The sequence below is a fragment of the Dermochelys coriacea genome, chromosome 2, assembly GCF_009764565.3.
Source record: "Dermochelys coriacea isolate rDerCor1 chromosome 2, rDerCor1.pri.v4, whole genome shotgun sequence".
Lineage (NCBI taxonomy): Eukaryota > Metazoa > Chordata > Testudines > Dermochelyidae > Dermochelys > Dermochelys coriacea.
In genome coordinates, this window is record NC_050069.1 from 136776329 (window position 1) to 136790574 (window position 14246).

At 39.7% G+C, this 14246-nt stretch overlaps 1 protein-coding gene across 2 annotated transcripts in view; it reads left to right on the forward strand.

Moving 5' to 3' along the window:
• MYO10 (myosin X) overlaps nt 1–14246 on the forward strand; it is a 280919-nt gene that overhangs the window by 50105 nt on the left and 216568 nt on the right. The window contains exons 1-2 of one of the 2 annotated variants that reach the window (XM_043508449.1): nt 3843–3847; nt 4885–4983. Coding sequence is in view for 1 of the 2 variants with exons in the window: in XM_038390800.2 (XP_038246728.1) it covers nt 4885–4983 (99 nt within the window). In the remaining variant the exon portion in view is untranslated. Of the gene's footprint in view, nt 1–3842; nt 3848–4884; nt 4984–14246 lie in introns of those variants that run through there. The other variant, XM_038390800.2, reaches the window with a different exon arrangement.

The following is a 14246-nucleotide window of genomic DNA, read 5'->3' on the forward strand; positions in this document are numbered from 1 at the left end:
CAAGTTATTGTGTGGTGCACAAACTAGAAATCTGTGTATGCCTCTGACATATATGAATGCTCCATTTCCCTTGCCAAGCATGAAAACAAAAACACTTAGGCTGATTAATGAATATAGCTTAAAGTATATTCATCACTAGCCTAAATTTAAAGCAGCTTGAAAATATAGTGTCAATAAATCAACTGGAATTAACATTGTAAACATGTAAATGAATGGCATTTGACGTGGATCCAAAAACAATACTATATTGTATGTTATATGTATAACATTTTAATTACTGTGTAAGCAAAACATTGTAATAGTCAGTCAGTGTCATTAATACAGTGTCTCAATAGGTCACATACTTGTTTTCCACGGGTAGCCTGTATGCTCACAATTGTCCATTCTTTGAACAATTAACTTTGGACTTCGCTGGCTTTGCAGAAGGTTGATCTGTGGTTAGTGAATTCAAATACAGTGTTTGGCTAATTTTGTGATTTGTAGAACATATATTTCCCATACAAAGGAAATAAGAGCTGGAATTTTTATCCTGACAGCACATAAGAAAGTATGGGCCATATTTATATTCCATAGATAATCCCCATCCTGAACCTCTTAAAGAAAGTGATCTGCAGATGTGCAGTTTACAAACCAAGAGGTAAAACCAATAATAAAAGCTATTTTGGAAATGACTGTGGTCTAAGTGACTAAGTACGAAATCTTATTGGTAATAGGCCTCTTTTTTTTTTTCTTGCTACTCTGGGGATATGTATTTGCTGGTTATAGAAATGATTGTGATGGCCCTCTTCTATGAATGCTATTCTAAACATTTTTATAGTCTCATTTAACTGAAGTAAAAAAGCATTAGGCTTTAATCCAGTGAGTAGTATCTGTAACGCAAATGTATGTTTCATCGCTTTATTTTTCCTGTTTATTTTGCCATAGAATAATAGACTGGCAGTATGTCAAATTGCATATTAGGGAGCTTTATAGTAACAAAAGTTATTGGTTGTTTTTCATCTAAAAATAAGTTTGGAACAATGAACGATAGCATGTGCATTCACCAGATCCCTTCCTCATATGAGTCAGTTGTTTGAATACCAATATGAGGCTGGCCAATAGCATCTGATGCTGATATCCCAACCGATACAGAAACGGGCAGTTTCTAGTTATCAGCATTGATTCATAACTGTCCCAAATACTTTTGGAATTAAGCAGTTTGTATTTCAGGGGAAAATATTGCTTGTATGGACATGCACAAAAACCTGCACTTCAACCTTTGGCAGTTTCTTTCTCTCATCAAAGTGAAGTAAGCACCCGTGGTCTTGAAATTGTTCTTGTGAATGGAGTTGCCAAAGATATTGACAGACACCAAACCACTGTTCCCCAGTCTCATCTAAAAATGATGCAAACCTAAGAAGGGAAAAATTTCAGTTATGAGTAAAAAGTTCAAGTGAAAATGTACCTAAAGATTTTAAATGGAGCTTACCTTTGGTAAGATTTATTTAAAAAACTCTTGATTCTGAGGTAGGAAGAGGTGTCTGTTTTCTAACCAAATATAGTCCAGTGAGATTTCTGTGTCACTATCCAGTACATGTCATGGGCTATTGTATTACGTCTAAACCATGGGTACTCAACCTGGGGGCGGGCGGATCAAGACACATGCCCTTGGGATCACAAACTAGTTTCACAAGGTTGGGTACATCTGCCTTTTCTTTATGGCTAGATGTAAATGGTGTACATTTGTCCAGAACTTTTTTTTAAATTTATGTTTTAACATGGGGGCATGGGATGGAAAATTTTGAGAAATACTTATAATGAAAAAACAAAACAGAGGTGCTACATCCTAAAGCATATAAGTCAGTTGCACTTAGTAAATGATTTTGAATGCATATGAATGGGTTACAACAAATTTACAAGAGAGAGCTTTATTTTTCACACCTTTAAATCAGATTCCAAGCCATTACTTGCTGTGTGTGCCAAATTTTGCCTGGTAATCCAGAAATATTCGCAATGGGCAATTTAAATGACAGGCTGAAATTTTCCTCCTCCTCTTATGAGAAAACAATTTCAACACAGAAGTGTAAGGGTATACATGTGGGTAAATATTTGTTTTGGCAAATGTTGCAGGTTTGTGTTTGTAAGCCAGGCAGTATCCTTTCAGAGGAAATGACAAATCCTACAAAAGTGCATGGCCCTGATTCACCACGGTGTATTACGCCAACTGTACATGGATGTGACTCTGGCTGATTTCAGCAGAATCACGCTAACATAAAACTAGAGTAATGTAGCGGTGAATCAGGCTGCACAGTTGTATTTATGTAACAGAATTTGTACTCAAACAGCTTCTTTCACAGCAGTGTTCTCAAATCACTTTCCTGACATTATGCCTCACAACACTCCTGTAACCTAGGTATTATTCTCGCTATACAGAGGGATGAAGCTAAAGTGGAAAGGATAATGACATGCCCAAGAGCAGGCACGCAGTCAGTTGCAGATGAGTCCATGCTGTCAATTCTAACCGCTTTACTGTCGCTCTCTGTATATATGTTATGTCTTAGTTAAGTATCGATACGGCCAGATTGTGTAATTCATTCACTGGGGTACTGCTAAATCACACATTACCACAGGGGAAACTTCAGGAGTCTGTTTGTGTTGGGAGGCATAATCCCTCCCAGAGTTTTAGCTGGTGCAGGGGAACTATGTTTACTGCACCGTCTTTCAGGGAATATGCTCCTTTCTTTGTGATGGCCAGTTTGCAGGCCCAGCATTGGTCTTGGGAGAAGGTTTTCTTGCTCCCCTTGTTGTAGTTTGGACCTCTGGTGACAGAGAGAGAAAAGACCCTTTATTTGAGTGGGTAAAGAGACTGCAATTATGAATGACCCTATAGTGGGAAAGACACTTAGTGCTCTTCTTTTTCCAGTGTCCTTGCACAGGGGCCAGCATAATCCAGGTGTGTGCGTATGTCTACCCTGGCTCTGTGTATGTGCAGTTTAAAGCAAACAAAAGCGTGAATGTTAAAATGCCACTTAGTGAATTAGAGAAAACAGCCATACTTCCTAGGCAGCAGCTGTCTGCTAATAACTGAATTGACTGAGCTGACAAGCAGCTGCAGGTGTCAATTTTATCTTTTGAGCTACTGCTGTCTTCATATCACACTGTCAACAGTCAAGACTGTTTCCATCCAAAGGATATGGGTCTGTATGAAAACAATAAGCATGTATATGAACAGGCAGGGGCTGGCTTTGTGGGGTAGTCGTGTTGGCAGAACCTGTTCTTACTGATGGTGACAAATGTATTTATAGCAATAGTTAACACAAAAAGGCCTTTGTCCTTTGCATTTGGAGTGCTCCCATTTGTAGTAATGATGAGAAATATTGCTTGATGACAAGCCTGTTTTCTTCTAAGTTGTGTCACTCTTGAATCAGAATGAGCATTACACTGATCTATAAGAGAAAAATAATTTTCATAGGAATACTTTGTACAAACAGATACTTTTTTACTTACCTTGTTGTTGGCTCTTACAGAAAAGTTAACAGTGGGAGAAAATCCTACGATAAATGACTATTATGCTGCAGTACTAAAGTTGGATAGATCTAAATGTTATGCAAACCACATGACTTTCAAGTGTCCAGAAACATGGCTGTTCTCAAAGAGGAAAATAAACCTACCATCCTCCCCTGAAAAGGCAAAATACAATGTGCTCCCAAGTCATCATCTTAGGGTCTGATCCTGCCATGGCTAAACATACTCGAGCACTTAATTCTGTGTAGGAGATGCCCGTAGGGTTGGGCCGTTATAGAGCTTTAGGGCCTGATCCAAAGCCCATTGAAGTTGGTGGGTGAGTCTTTCCATTGTCTTCAGTGAGGTTTGGGTTAGATCTTTAACAATCACTTAGGGCTTGTTCACACTTGAAATGCAACAGCAGCACAGCTGTACTGCAGCAGCTGAGACACTGCCTACACCAGGGGTTTCTCAAACTGAGGGTTGGGACCCCTCAGGGGGTCACGAGGTTATTACGTTGGGAGTCGTGAACTGTCAACCTCCACCCCGACTCCGCTTTGCCTCCAGCATTTATAATATAATAAACAAGTGTTTTTAATTTATAAGGTGGGGGGGGGGCACACTCAGAGGCTTGCTATGTGAAAGGGGTCACCAGTAAAAAAGTTTGAGAATCACTGGCCTACACCAACGGGAGAGCTTCTTCATCATGTAAGCAATCCACCTTCCCAAGAGACGGTAGCTAGGTCAACAGAAATATTATTCTGGCAACATAATGCTGCCTGCATTGAGGGGGGTTAGGTCAACCCAGGTTCATCACTCAAGGGCGTGGATTTTTCACGTCTCTGAGCAGCATAGCTGAATCGACCTAACTTTTTAGTGTAGACCAGTCTCTCCCCCCCCATTCTTCTGCCTTCCTTTGTCACACCCCTTTTCCAGTCCCCCAATGTAAGCAGAGATTTTGAACTGTCTCAAATACAGTTGACTTAAAGGGTGTGGAAGAGCAGTGCCTTCAGGAAAGGTAGTAAATGAAAGCACAGTGGGGTTGCCAGCTCTGGGAAAACCCTTAAATTGGGCTGTAAACTTAAAAACCACTTTGATGTAGCTTCATGTATGTTAACCCATAAGGCGTAGGACTCAATGGTTTGGCTCCAGCTAGTTTTGCTGACAATAAAGGGAGCATTGTAGTCTAAATATCCCACAATTACAGTTTGAGTAGAAATTGTCAAATATTCACTGGGAAATGATCTTGTTCCATTATCTTACTTGCCTACTTGGACCAGACCTTTGCTTTGTCTCTTGTTTGGCAAATGTTTCCAAGAAAAATATTTCAATTGAACTAGTTTGTGTTTGTTGCCAATGTACACCCACTTTCTAAAGTCTGAATGTATTTGTTTGTTATAGAGATCACGGGTCTGGCTGCGAGAAAATGGTCAGCATTATCCAAGCACTGTACATTCCTGCTCGGAGGGAGTTGTTGTATTCAGGACAGATTATGGTCAGGTAAGATGCTACTCTTAATCTTTTCTATCACTGTTTAGAAAATAAAGAAGACACCCAATGTTTTAAAAAAGAATTATACAGTGTTAAGACAGCTGATGAATTTCGGGGAATTTGGATATAAATGTTCTTGTTTTTAATAGATCTTCAGGTTGTACTGCTTGTGGCTTGGTGTAACTACATTTGTGAGGTTTAAAACTTGATCTTCTTTGCAGAAACAAAAATCTAATCCTTATTGACACCAGTTGGAAACTCTGATCACATACGAGCTATACTTTGGTGATCCACAGTTCATATGATACCTATCCAGTAATTCTTCCTATCCCCACTGCATCTCACTCTGTTTCATCCATTGACAGAGATCACACTCCAATTATATATTCTCCAATCCTACAGCAGGTGAACGCAGAGAATCAGATTTTTTTAAAAGTAGTCAGAATCTCTCAGAAAACATCTTTGTCTTAGCCTGATACTAAAAAGTAACAATAATAAAATCAAAATGTGTACTATAATAAGAGAGAACCCTTTATATTTTGGCTTGTTTATATTGGGAACAAGTTAAGTTGGGTGTTGAGTGTAGCTAAACCTTTAAATGTCAAGCTCTTGCATATTGCTTCTTTACTCTCCATTCTTCTGTACCAGTTTGAGTTGTTGGATGTAGTTCTACCCACTCTGCAGGTGGAAACAGCGCACGAGTTCATTCCAGTGAATTTTTCAAATTATTTAGGTTTGACTGTTCCTGTTTGATTCATTTGTGTATTGTTGATCCATACCACTTTCCAACCCTTCTGATATTTAAGACTAGATCATCAGTTGTGTAAAATCTGTCACTTTACATGGACTGATAATCTAATCAGAAAAATGGAAAGACAAGTCACGTTAAAGCACTGAAACTTAATTCATGTTTATGTAATAAATTGATTTTCATGTACATTGTGTGTACATATGACACGTACATATTTATTTTTAAAATAAAATGCAGGCTGAGTCTGGTACTAGCCATCTGGTTTAATCACAAACCCTACCCAGCTTCTAAAAATAGTAGCCAAAATTTTCAGTCTTGGTACCTAAAGTTAGACGTCTAACAGAGCACCGCAACTCCAGCTGAAGGTAATGGGAGCTGCTGATGCTTGGCACCTCTGAGCCAGTTTTAATTAGTTGTTCTAAAAAAGGAATTAGGTGACTAACTTTGACCCCCCGCAATGAAAAATGTGCCCAGTAGTTATTATGTGAGTATGAACAACTCTTATGTACACACAATACCTGAAATGTAGTGAGTGTTGCTCTCTTTTCAGCATGTACATCAGGGCTGGGCAAGCTTTTTGGCCTGAGGGCCACATTGGGGTTGTGAAACTGTATGGAGGGCCGGTAGGGAAGGCTGTGCCTCCCCACACAGCCTGCCCCTTCCCCCTATCTGCCCTATCCCACTTCCTGCCCCCTGACTGCCCCCCTCAGAACCTCCGACCAATCCAACCCCCCCCGCTCCTTGTCCCCTGACTGCCCCCTCCCGGGACCCCCACCCCTAACTGTCCCCCGGGACCCCACCCCCCATCCAACCCCTCTGCTCCCTGCCCCCTGACTGACCCCTATCCACAACCTCACCCCCAGGCAGGCCCCCTGGGACTCCAACGCCTATCCAGTCCCCCCACACCCCAGGACCTCCGCCCCATCCAACCTCCCCCTAATCACTCCGTGGGATCCCACCTCCTATCCAATCCTCCCTGTCTCCTGACTGCCCCCTGGGATCCCCTGCCCCTTATCCAACCCCCCCTCTCCTCGCTCCCTTAGCATGCCACTCAGAGTGGCGGGAGCTCGCAGCCCTGCTGCCCGGCAGGAGCAGTGGACCAGAGTGCTGGCAGTGCGGCACGCTGAGGCTGCGGGGCAGGTGTGTAGCGGGGGAGGGGCTGTGGGTCATAGTTTGCCCACCTCTGGTGTACATATTGAAAGGCTGAACTGCACAGGACTTGAAGCAGGGTTCATGCTCTTATCTTTGTAAAATCTGAATGATTCCATTTCCTGAGGGACCTCTTACTTGATAGTAAATGGCACCTTCAGTGTTTTAACTGTTATTTTAACAAACACTATTATTTACAGTAGGGTGAAACATAAGATGTTGGCAACAATCTGCAAAACGATTAAGTAGCATTTAATATAAATAATACAGCCAACAACTTGATTAGGTAGCATATTTTTAGTGGGACAAAGCAATTTACTACACTGAGTAATCCTGGTGTTTTTAGAAGAATGCTTTGGGATTTAGCAGCACCACACCAGTTGACATTAAGGATGTTGCACAAGTAAATTGTCTTGCACCTATTTGAAAATTTCCCCTTGATGCATTAACCACTTGTGTGCTGTGTAATGTAACAGATATATGGCTTAAAACAGATTTCCAGTGTTGCCTGTTGTACAGTATCTGGCAGTCACCTTTGAAGTGCTGACAATCCAATGAGACGCTAGAACTTTAAAGGACTACTGCTGCATGGGAAGTCACATGGGTGTAGAGCTGAGATTTTCAATAGAGCTTAAGTCCAATTGAAATTTTATGAGTTTGGTAACTAATTCCTGGGCTCTTTTGAAAATTCCAAGCATGACACTTATGTCTATCAGCAAATTGATTATGGAAGTGTTAAGATCTTTACTGAGCTCAGAACTATGTTATTAATCTTGTTTGAGCCCATATCTGCTGCCAGAACTTGCAGGTATTGCCACACTCACAGTTTTCAATTGTACATTCAGTCATTTGAGTGGAATGTGAAGATGTAATCAGGGAAACATTAGGAGGACATGTTTCTGGGGGTTGCTCTTGCACCCTTGTTCATTCAAGAGGCTCATGTTATCTTAACTTTAGCATGCTCAGCATGGGAATCTTTCTGTTTGGACTTGAGATCATTGTCACTTTATATTACAGCAATGGGCAATTTGCTATTGCTAAGCAGAAGACAGTGTTTCATTTTTTTTCTTCTTTCTTTCCATACTATTCTGAGCACTGGCAACTTATTTTTTAGATGGAACTTAATTGTTCTTTGAAAGAATGTTAATTGAAGTGAATGCTGCTGAATACAAATACCCTTGTGCAGTGTTTGATACGACATTAAGATGACAGTAAATTACACTGTCAGGTGGTGGATCCCTTGTGGAAAATGCAGTGCACCTCTATTTCTTGGAACAGGTAATATTCAGATAGCATTAAACCAGTCATTTAAAATAAGGCTGTTTGATTTATTATAATTGAAATATTGTGGTAGCATCACCCTGCTGCTGCTGTGATACTTTGTGCATATGCATGGAGACAGTTTGAAACTAGTAGCAGCTGGTAGCTTAACTATAATATGTGGTCCTGGCCATCCCCAAGTTTTTGCATCTGCCCACCCAGTTATTCCAGGTCCACTTTCGGGGACTCCCCTTTTATCATCCTCTCCTCTCTCTTGATTCTTGGTGGAAAGAAAAGTGAGTGTGTGTTGCTTCTTCACGTTGCATTGAAATTAGCTGGTAGATGAACTTCCAAAGTGGTTTGAAGACTAGGTTGAAGCAGAGATTTATCTGTCCTGTCTGGAATGAGTTAAAAAATTGTGACGAGTGGCAGTTCTAAATTTTATCCTCTTTTCTTTTTAAGCTTTTATGGGATCTGGGTGCCTTCCAGAGTGGGAGAAACTTCACTGTGATTGTTGTTTTTGTATCATACTCTTTCCTCTGTTTTTATCTGAGTAATGCTAATTTGTGTGTAGTAGTTGAGGCTGTGCATAATGTTTTGGAAGGTGTGTGGAACATCTGTGTATAGTTCTATATAGTATGAGTGTCTCTGTGTATATTACACATATAGAGTATGAGACTTATTCTTCCCTTGGATCCCCATCATATTTCAAAGAGTACATTAAACTTACTGAATCATTTTTATACTTTTGAGTACCTTCATATGCCCTGTTTTGGGGATAAAATATGATATTTTCTCCTTTTAAAAAGCTTTTATTTATTTAACGATAAAACAGGCATTTCCTCATCTCCACATTCTATACATTTTAATGGACTTCTGTGAGCTTATAAAATACTCAACTGAACATGAAGTAAAACCCTAAAAGCACTGCTGTCACCGTAAGCTCCATTTGAAATGGGTGCCTTGCACACACTCAATAAAGTGTATGAATGGCTCCATCTATCAAGATGCCACAAGAGACCTCAAGCAGCTGTTGAAGTTGGACCCTTTCCTATCTATCCTTTTGCACTTCTTCAGATAGTATGGATTTCACTCTTACTATTATTATTACTTTGTTTTATACACAGTAGTGCCTAAAAGCTCTGCCAAAGATTAGGGCCCCATTGTGCTAGAAGCTGTACATAGCCGTAGTATGAAATTAGTCTCTGTCCCAAAGAACTTAAATCTAAATAGATAAGTCAAAGGGTGGGAGAAAGATGAACCCAGATCTCTTGAGTCCAAGTTTAGTGCTTTAACCACAAGACCATCCTTTCTGTCCTAATCAAGATCCTTTTCCAGTGCTTGCATATAAAAGGGCGGCTCCATGTATAAATGTGCCCAGAACCTTGTATAAACTATATAACAGCATACTGGGGATTCAGTTTTTAGGCAGCTGTTCTTGTTTGCAGAAGTTATATAATGCATTTGAGATGGATAGCTAGCAGTCTTTCTGAACAATCCCAGGAAAATTTTAATTTCTATAACATTCCTTTCCTTTCCCTTCCAGAAGAACTTACCTATAAATTTAACAAGACTTGACACAATGGGGGGGACTTGTTCTGGTATGAAGAAACTTGCACAGAGAGTATAAGCTGAATTGATTGCCACTAACAGATTAGCATCTGTGACATTGAAATTGCAGAATGCTTAATTACATACTCCTTTAGTTGACTGAGAGAAACTTTTAAAAATTAAAATACATTCTAAATGGAAGCAGCTGAGATATAATATCCCTAAAATGTAGATTCTTTAAAAACACAGATGGTATATATCACTAGCAAAGACCTTGTCAGTCAGAACAACGTTCTTTGAATTTGCTTTACAAAGAAGTAATTCATGGTACAGTATTATGTCAGCAAACAGGACATAGCTTAGTATCCTCAAATAAGAGGCACCTGTAAATGGTTTGGTCTGCGTTTTCTATACGTTCAACTTAACGTGGCTCTGCTGGAGTATTTATGCACAGCAAGAAAGGGAAGACTACATATGTTATGTGTTTAAACACAACTCAAGTATGTTTTCCACAGGGGTTTGCGCCTTCCTTTTTCCTCCTCAGTCTGGGGTTCTAAGGGTTTCTCATGATGAGCTCATTCAGGAAGGTTAGAGCTGGACTTTAACTGAGAGTTTAACTTTTAATATGCTCAAAGAAGTGATGTTCCTACAGTGAAGTTGCTGTGTGATATACCAGGAGAGTTAATATACATATAATACATCCATCCAACTAGACAACATTTAAATTAATTAAAACAAATCCCCACAGTGTTACAACAAGCATCCTTTTTTCAGAGTAGCAGCCGTGTTAGTCTGTATTCGCAAAAAGAAAAGGAGTACTTGTGGCACCTTAGAGACTAACAAATTTATTAGAGCATAAGCTTTCGTGAGCTACAGCTCACTTCATCGGATGCATCTTATTTTTGTGTAAACACTCTTTCTTATGCCTCATGTCATCTATTCTTGCATCATAATTTAGGCCCCTATTTTGCAAACCTGAACTACTGGTTGTAGTATTAATACACTGAGTAGTCCCTTTAAGTCAGATTCTGCCACCTATACTCCATGTGGCACACTCAACTGATGACCCATTGAAGTCATTTGAACAAAATTCTTCTTTCCCTTGATGCCTACAAAAAACTTGGCGTTAAGCTGTTTGTAGACAGAGACCATTGTCTATCTTGTTGACCAGTATTGTCTCATTGTTTACCTGTACTCCCCCATTTGCTGTCTCTGTCTGTTGTCTCTTACTGAAATTGTAAGCCCATTGGGGCAGGGACTGTCTTTTTGTTCTGTGTTTGTACAGTGCCTAGCACAGAGAGGTCCTGGTACATGACTAGGGTTCCTAGGTGCCATGGTGATATTACTGCTAATAATAATAAATAATTACTAATGATAATACTTAATGAAAATACTGAAGGCAATTGGACTGGTCATCAATAAATGCTATACTCTGTGTTAAAAGTTTGTAGACTCATCCCAACATTCTGAATTCTGCAGATCAGGGATTATACATTGGTTTGCCTTTTAAAGTGCTATGCCCTCTTACGACACTACATACAAATAAATGCTTAGTAATAATTCCCAAACCATATTTTATTATAACTCCTCAGTTGAACCTGTGTCACTACTGAAGCATGCCCACCAAAAGTCTCTGCTTTTTAACATTCCCTCATGGTGTTCCTTGCATTTGCAAACTTGCTTAGAAAATATGCAGGGATACTTAGGTGATTTTTTTTTAAAGCTACTTTTGGAGTTAAACTTTGCATAAAGACTGAATGATTATCACTTGTAAGGATTTTTCCAGGACGCTTTCAGTTTAAAAAACTCAATAAAATAATTTGCAGGACTGTTGGCTTATACCTTTGTAGTTTTACATCTTTCAAATAGCAGATATATACTGTCTATGGGGTAAATTTCAAATTCAGTGGCTTAATTTCAGGAAATCGGATTCCATCTGTCTAAACACTGTAAAGTTAGGACTAATTATTTCGTTAGTTGATATTGGGCTCTGCTATAATAATTCTGGTAATGATTCTTGGGTATACTTGCAAAACCTACTGCTGCGGTTATTGGGACCTTGGTTTCCCAGAAGAAAGATAGGGAAATATTGGGGATGGAGGCAGGGAAAGCACCAAAACTCAGATTGTGTTTTTTTAGTACCCTGGTTTTATCTTGTGTTGAGTAATGTATAAATCTTTATGCAGGATGTCAGAGTTCAGTGTCTTTTGCTCCAAGCCTCTGTTGACACCCTTGTAAACAGAGCTAATGACAGATGTTAACTGAGCGACTTCTGGAGATGTATACTTGTGTAAAAATGGGTTAGAGCAGGGGTTCTCAAACTTTATTGCACGATGACCCCCTTCTTTTACTACACAACCCCAGCCGGGGGGACCAAAACCTGAGCTGCCCGAGTCACTCTGCCCCGGGTCGGGGGGGGGGGGGGCAAAGCCTACTCCTCACTGTTCCAGATACAGGGGCCGAAGCTGAAGCCCTTGAGCTTCGGCTTCAGCCCCAGACAGTGGGGCTCAGGCTTCAGCTTCAGGCCCAGCAAGTCTAAGACAGCCCTGGCAACCCCATTAAAATGGGGTCGTGACCCACTTTGGGATCCCGATCCACAGTTTGAGAACCGCTGAGTTAAAGCATGCCTTATCCGCAGTCATCAAGTGATTGGCTAGTTTTTGTGCAGATACTGTAATGTTCTAGAAACAGCCTCACAGAGTATAAATGGCAAGTTAACAATAAGCTTTTTAAGTCATCACTTCTCAGGTTGTGGGTCGTGACCCCCAAAGGGTCACCAGCAGTTGTTGGATTGAAGGGGACTGTGTTTGGTGCTTCTTTGAGGCAGATTTGTTTAAACCAATTCAGTCCTCAGATGCCAAAAGTACCTCATAGAGACCTTATGCTGAATCTCATAGTGCCTCCTATCAAGCACGTAATGAACTGTTGCAAAAGATTCTGGGATCCATTTAGCACCTCACTAGTTTATACACCCTATAACTGAAACACAAAAAAGCCTGTCTCTCCACATCAGATTTGATAAAATGCTATCATGAGGTCTTGTGTTACTAAGGTGTTCCTTACTGTTACAAATATATACTTCAGAACCCTTTCTGATATACTAATTCAAACTAAATATACTTGGAGAATGAACAAAATATATTTTATGATGAATGATCCTTGCCTTTTGAGTACTTTTATTTAATTACTTGCTAATTTGCAAAATTCAGTAGTTTGCAACAGGCCTCTGTAGTGTGTGTTGTGGAGGTTCTGGTTTATATAAATGCTAAAAAGGAAAATGAAAACATTCAGCACAGCCGTTACTTTAAAGTAGTGGTTCTTAACCTGGGGTGCACACACCCCCTGGGGGTGCGAGACATGCCAGTTTTTTTAGAAGATAAATAATCGAAAACACAAATTAAGCACAGGCACGTAAGTACAACTACTTTGTTTCATCAAATCTAGTACAACATTATACATTTTTTAACGATTACTGTAATATACAAACAAAAAATATATCTAGGTTTAAAGAACTGACCTACTTCAATGATTTTTGATAAGAGGTGCGAGAACATATTTTGATTTTTGATAAGGGGTGCGAGAACATATTTTGAGAACCTAGAGGGTGCAGGCTGCAGTAAAAGTTAAGAACCACTGCTTTAAAGGAAGATGTAATTCCTTTGTTTGCAGTTGAGCTGATATAGCAACTGTTCAGTTATAGCTTTAAAAGGCCAAACCACGTGCTCTGTCACTTGCTTTACACCAAGTGTGATGTTTTTACACACCAATATTAAGTCCTTGAAAGCTTGTTCAGGGCTAATTTATCCATAGTGTTTTTATTTGGCCTTGCTCAAGACTAACCTAGTGTTCAGAAAAACAAGCTTTGCTGTGTTTGTTCATATCAAAGGCTGAGTGGAGACATTCCTACTAAGAAGGAGTAGTATTGTATTTTAATTTGCTCCCTCTACTATGTGCTCATTCCATTATATCCTAATGGGTATTTATTGTAAAATATCGTCTACTGAGGCATACATTGCCATTTCTTTTCCAAAGGCACAGTCTTTTGATATTTGCCCTCTTTCATTCACCAAAACACTACCCTTGGTTAGTTGCAGGATGGGAGAATCCGGGAAATAGTGCTTAAAATAAATTAAACAAAAATTATAGGGAAAATTCTGCTCTGTTACACCTATGCAACTCCATTAGAGCCACTGGGATTGCAGGTTAGCTCTCTAATTATAGCAGTATAGACACCCTGTATTTAACCCTGCATGGTCAAAAATGGGAGGGTTTGAAAGAGGTTGAGCCAAAGATTGATAAAGCACATGAATAATCCTTAAAAAAATTAAAATGACCTCCAGGTCAAACAAATTGTTTCTTTTGTTTCTTCAAGGGTCGTGTTCTTGACTTACTGTGCATTATTAGGTACTATTTATTGTAACTGCTGAAATCCATTCTTTTGGTATTAGAGTAGATATCATTTTTGGAAAAATGAATGTTTTAGTACAGTATGAATTAAAACTTTCCTCTCACCACTGTGCTATGCAGAAAGTGGTATTTTTAGTCCCTGTGAGATGTCAGT